At 32.6% G+C, this 6,241-nt stretch overlaps 1 protein-coding gene across 1 annotated transcript in view; it reads right to left on the reverse strand.

Moving 5' to 3' along the window:
• Positions 1 to 933: 933 nt before the first annotated feature.
• The window catches only part of LOC110458543 (probable rRNA-processing protein EBP2), an 18,434-nt gene continuing 13,126 nt past the window's right edge, over positions 934 to 6,241 (reverse strand). The window contains exons 5-10 of the mRNA XM_021510295.1: positions 5,156 to 5,279; positions 3,964 to 4,053; positions 3,577 to 3,652; positions 1,752 to 1,833; positions 1,398 to 1,569; positions 934 to 1,038 (exon numbers count right to left, since the gene is read on the reverse strand). Of these exons, the coding sequence (XP_021365970.1) occupies positions 976 to 1,038; positions 1,398 to 1,569; positions 1,752 to 1,833; positions 3,577 to 3,652; positions 3,964 to 4,053; positions 5,156 to 5,279 (607 nt within the window). The 3' untranslated portion in view covers positions 934 to 975. The remainder of the gene's footprint in view (positions 1,039 to 1,397; positions 1,570 to 1,751; positions 1,834 to 3,576; positions 3,653 to 3,963; positions 4,054 to 5,155; positions 5,280 to 6,241) is intronic.

A 6,241-nucleotide genomic window follows, 5' to 3' on the forward strand; every position in this document is an offset into this window, starting at 1 on the left:
TTATTTTCGACTGATCATGAGATTGTGGTAGAAACAGATCACACGACTCGTGGTTGTTGAGTATGGTATTAATTTCACTCTTGTTAGTTAATTTTCAAAAGTTACAGAAAGACACTTGCTAAAGCTAGTGTCTTTTGTAACTTTTGAAAATTAACTTACTCGAGTGAAATAAATACCATACTCAACAACCACTCGTTGTGTAACCTCTATTTATTACATGTTTGCCAGTGAAATATTGGATTCTATTACCGTAACTTGATAAAACCGATATCTTTCACACTGTGACAAACATCAAGTGATTTTTGGTATTGACCAATCATAACGGTATCTTCTATTCGCTGCATTCAAAGGCAACAATTTTTTGTTCAGATTCAAATGAAGCGACGGTAGAATAAGTGGTTGTTATGGTAAATGTTTGGTACACACACTCGAGTATTTACATAAATAAACAATTAATAACATTTGTATAAGCAATCATACCAGAAAATAGAAGAAAACGTCGGAATAGTGTTGAGTATCCCATTCAAAATGATGCACAGCCTTGTCAAGCGTGACATCATTAGAATATGGCGCTAAATATTATGCTTCTGATTCCCGCCCTTTTTTAATGCATTACATTTTTCATGTTTTATACTTTAAAAATGAAATAAATAGAAAATTTAAGGGTGTCTTCAGTAATAACAAATATATTTCACTTGGGTGGTTAATATTTTGATATTTTTCACGAGTGCGCAGTACGAGTGAAAAATATCAAAATATTAGCCACACTCGTGAAATATATTTATTACTGAAGACACCATTAAATATCCTCTATACATTGAAAGGTCACAATGCAAATATTTCCACACAGGAAAATTTCAACTTTTACAAAATATTTCTAGGCAAATATTTTTGTATAGCAATCTAAAACTGAAGCATAAAAAAAATCACAACTTGAATTTCAACATTTTACATTTATTTACACAATAACATGATTCAGCGCTTTCGGCTTTTCATATTCTGCCTCTTTGACTTTCCAGGCCTCTTAGCTGGTCCCTTCTGAAATTTAAAAGGAGAGGAAAGACTGCACAATTTGTCGGAAAATAAATTTCAAAATACTTAACTCATTTTAAATAATCAAACCCAAAATATACAAGAAATGATATTATTTTTAGCGTACACATTAATTACAGCATAAAGTTATTGCTTTATTACGAAGCATTAATAAATTGTATACAAAATACTACAACTGAAATTAAAATATCAAATGTTTAAACATTAGAGACTTGACTATATAGTTTCAAGAACATGTATAGTACATTGTGTTTTATTTTTATGTTAGGGTTGAGAATGATTAAGGATGACGCCACATCATGTTCTGTAAGTGACAGTTCCTACTAAGCTCAGCTCCAACATACTTTTTTTGCATTTGATTTCTTTCCTCCTGACTTGTAGCTGTGTTTCGTTTGGTGTACACTGGGGTTGAAGTCTGACATGTCAGCTGAACTTTTAGCAGTGTTCATCTTTGATCTCTTCTTCTGACCCCCAAAGCCAAACTTCTGATTTTTAAATTCCCTTTTTTTGTTGACACTGAAAAACAGAAAAATTGATATATACAGCTGAACATTTGTAAATATAGATCAATTTTCCATGGTTTAGGTTTGTGGTTTTACTATTACAAATGTTTTAAAATTAATTACAGCACTGAAGACATAATTAAAACATTCTTAGTCTATACAATATTAATCTTTTATACAAAATGAGTTACATACTGGAACTCCTGCTTTTGTCCAGTTTTCTGTTTCTTATTTGGGGGCCCTTTGTCGTCGAGGAAGTCCAGCTTATCTTTCTGTCCTTGAAATGAAAATTTATTGGTAAATTATACAGTATTGAAATGTAGTTTGAAAACAGATGTAAATTTCGAATAAAGAGTCAATTATTTTTCTAAACAAACTCTTCAGAAAAATTGTTAGCTTCGGAAAAAATAAAACACTGAGTGCAAATGACCGGTGCGACTTGTGGTCTACAACAGCTAAAAGCAACATACCTGTACTAAATGTGAAGAGTTGGTACAAACAGCTGTCACCACATTTCACCTTGATCACACTCTATAATACAGGTGGTCAGATGGGTTGGCTTTATGTTTACCTGTTTTACCTCTTTAGTATTGGAAAGACGTCGACACAGATCATTTGCATTCTTTGCTTAACATAGAAAACAGGTGCCATTTTCAAAAGCTCTTCAATTTAGTTTTCAAAACCAGTTCGAGTATAATAACAAACTTTGTGTATAATTACGATATCAAACTGTTTAATCTCATTTTGAGTACTATATATTTAGAGATTGACAATCTGGTACATATCAAACAATGCTATTGTATAGTAGACTAAATTCTATAGTTACTCTTATGTTCACAAACATTTGACCTTATAATACCAGAAAAACATCCATCAAAAATGTCCTCACAACTTCCTTGTTCAATTTTTCCGTCTAGAATAATATTTAAGCTTGGCAATCTTAAATACTTTATCTAAGGAATTGGGTATGAATATACTTGATAAATTCAGTTGAAAATTACTGGCTCTTTTTAAATTAATTGTATGAAGTTTAATTAGATATCTGATAAGAGATGAAGTCGCTAAAGCAGTGACAAACAATTCCTATGAAGGGTTAAATTAATATCTCATAAATAATAACAAAGCCATTAGCAATTTACAAAGTTTGATCGAAATGCACTACAAAATGATGCTGCTAGAGCGATGGCACAGAAATGTTTGACAATTTCTTATATATATATAGTAAAGTGACCCATGTATTCTGGTACTTTGCATTAAATTTGATCAAGATCTGTTCAAGATTAAACTCTCTCACAACACTTAACTGGTTGATTATTTTCTATAATTAGGAACAGTGACCTTGAACCCTGAAATACCAACTCATTCAAGATATTTTCATGATGTACCTAAACCATAAAAAGGTCGATCAAAGTCCATCAAGGAAAACTAAAATACTGAATGAATACAGGACCGATATGGGTAACACAGTATGTTCTCACCCTCTTAAAATGGCAGAGGTATATAATGTTCCTTTGTTGCGCCCCAATTTCACTTGTTGATAGTTTCACTGGGCATAACAAGAACACTTACAAATACACCTCTAGCCTTAAGTTTGATACCTGGGCCGCATTCGTTTATCGTGATCCAAACGGTTGAACCAGTTGGACCAGAGTTGTTCGTTTATGAAATATGGTCGGACCTAGTTACCAGATGCTACTTTCAGGCAAGCCTTACAAGACCGGAATAAAAATGTGCAGGTCCGCTAGGGTTAATACCCAAAAATGTTACATTTAAATACAGACAAACCGGTTGAACCGGCTATGCGAAAAGTGCCCTGGATTTCATACCATCTTGTTTGAAGGTCACAGACATTTTTTTTCAAATATTTGGAATGCCAACAAAAATAAATCATATTTGGGTACCGATTTGTAACAATGAAAAAATAACATTGGAAAAAATATGAATTTCTTTTTCTTTAAAAAATGGCATTAAATATAATACAATGATTTATATCTGTCATACAGTACTGCTGTTCTTGTACCTTTTCTGTATTTTTTGACAGCATCCATCATCTCCCTCTTTTCCTTCTGTCGTTTCTGTAAGACTTCATGTTGAACCTAAAATGTCAAACCAGTACAAATTTTACGTAAAAACCTTCTCACTAACAACTGATCTGGGGATTGAATAGAAACCAGTCATTGTTTCACAAGATAAATTGAACTTTCTTGAATCTGAAATTATTTCTGAAGACCATTTGATTTATAAAGGGGAAATAAATACATTCACAGGACATGTATCAGTACGTTTTCAAATATTTTGCAATATATTACAAATGTCTTTCGTAATGGACAGTCTGAAAACTGTGTAAACTTTACACTGCTTGGTAAAAGAACTGAAAGCACAGTACATGTAATAGTATTTAACTTACCTTTTTACCGTATTTGCGTAACTCTCTCATTTTCTTTGCTTTTTCAGACATTTCCATGGAAACCTGTTTTTCCAGTAATTTTTGTCTCACCTACAATAATAAAATCATTCAATATGCTTGAACAGATATAATGTGAATTTATAATCACTTATTTTTTCATATTTTTCCCGACAAGTAATTGGACAGAAGTGCATCATGTGTCCACCGATAAAAACTAATATTCTCTTGGAACGCGTAATTTTTGTTGAATGACTGGGTGTCTCTAAAATAGAATTATGACGTGTCTCCAAACGAACGCACTTCCATAGCCTTTTTGTTGTGTTTTTTTCCAGATTACTTACATCACTGTTGAAAATAATGAGAACAATTGTAGCCTTTAACTCTGGTCGCTAAATCCAGGTATCAACCTCAGCTAAAGACTATGATTGAATAATATTAAAGAAAAGATTGTGACAAAATCTCTGTAATATAAATATACCAGGTAGTTTTTCTTTGAATTGCTAAATTTTTTCACATACCAATTTTCATGATTGCTCCATTAAAAGAGTTCTTAAATTCTTGAATTCTTAAACTGAACAACAACAGCTACAATGGGATTCCTTTTTTGCTTTGGAAATATTTGGAGAGATATTGATTTTGTGCAAATTAAATTGCAAAAATGGCAAAAAAGCATCATGCATTACCATACAGTCAAACAATCGCATTTGCCTCATATTTTGATATCTAAATTTTTAACTCTTAAACCCTCTATCAAATAGTAGACTCAAAGTAAATTTAAATCCTGCTCTTAATGAGTATGCTGCTTCCTTTGTGTGTGGTTTGGTCTCCTACCCCACATGCTGAAAGAGTTTGCAAAGACTGGGGAGTGAATAACTGTATGGCTAACGATATAATTTGACTTATTTGAACGAATACACCTTGAGCATGGCTTAAACAAAAAAAAAGAGATTATGCCTTCTTCAGTTAAACACCAAATTTCTTAAATGTGCACACAAATATTGAGAAATCCAATGATGTTAGAGATGAGTCTTATTCCAGTGGTTAAGAAATCTGATTATACATCACATTGCTGACTTTTGCATGGAAATATGTTTGAACATAAGGAACATTTTTCATAGATTATATGATAATATGCAATACAAAGATCTTTCTGTTTATTACTGAGTAAATAAAGATGATTTCTGCAGCATACCATTTTCATATGATCATCAGATTTAGCCATTTGTGCAAAATAGTCCTCAGGTCGTTTTGTTTTCACTCCAAGTTTTTGAAGCTGTTGAATACCTTGTAGAACAGTGGCTTGGGCTTGTCGGTAACTGTGGACGAAAATACACAGTATTACAAATACAAAGTAACATTTATATATCCTTTAACTCCTTCTTTCAACTCATCACCATTTTAATGGAACAAATTTGCAATTAAATATCTCTACTAATAGCCTTTGTTTCAAGGTAATCATCTAGAAACTGTGGTACGTGTACTAGTTCTTTGAAGCAGAAATGAACAACTACATGGAGATGGGTACATCTGATACTATCTATTCCGGGAGGTACCCACCACCCACAATTGTTTTTTGCCTGGGACCCCCTATGCAGAGGTAAACAATTATTCATGACCTGTGACTTAAGACCTCTCAGTGACCATGGTCAGTGTGAATCCATTTGGTTGTGTTTATTGATCAAACTTTGTTCTTTACCTGAGACAGACTGAAATTTTGTGAGAAATGTGTCTCACGCTGTGAGGAATTTTTCTGAAGTTATGTTTTTGCGAGTCTCACGCTAAAATCGTTAGATATATGGCACATATGCCCCACCACCCATGTACTATCAGCTACTTATGAAGGACTTTTTCAGATAAGTCATGAACATATTTTCCAAATAAAGCGACTTCTTAAAATGTGGAAAAGTCCCACAAGTGAACCACAAGGAATGTGTGTGCCCAAAATTAATTGATTGTCAATAAATATTTTCATTTTGCCTATCTTCTTCAATATATTCATATTAGGAATAATTGGTGTTACAGGAATAGACTGAATAATAGTAATTGAAGTTAAGCAATAATCTATGAACCAGGAATGTACGGTTATATTTAAGTTAATCTTACATGGCACCAAACCGATTAAAGCAAAAATATTATCAACAGATTGGTGTAGTTTATGTGTAAAAGCCTACATTCGTTTTAGTTTAAACTGACATTGTAAATTGTCAACTTATGTATACAAGCCTAGTCATCGTAGTTTATACTGACAATGTTATCTGGTGTAGTTTATGTATACAAG

The sequence above is a fragment of the Mizuhopecten yessoensis genome, unplaced genomic scaffold, assembly GCF_002113885.1.
Source record: "Mizuhopecten yessoensis strain PY_sf001 unplaced genomic scaffold, ASM211388v2 scaffold1255, whole genome shotgun sequence".
NCBI classification, from domain to species: domain Eukaryota; kingdom Metazoa; phylum Mollusca; class Bivalvia; order Pectinida; family Pectinidae; genus Mizuhopecten; species Mizuhopecten yessoensis.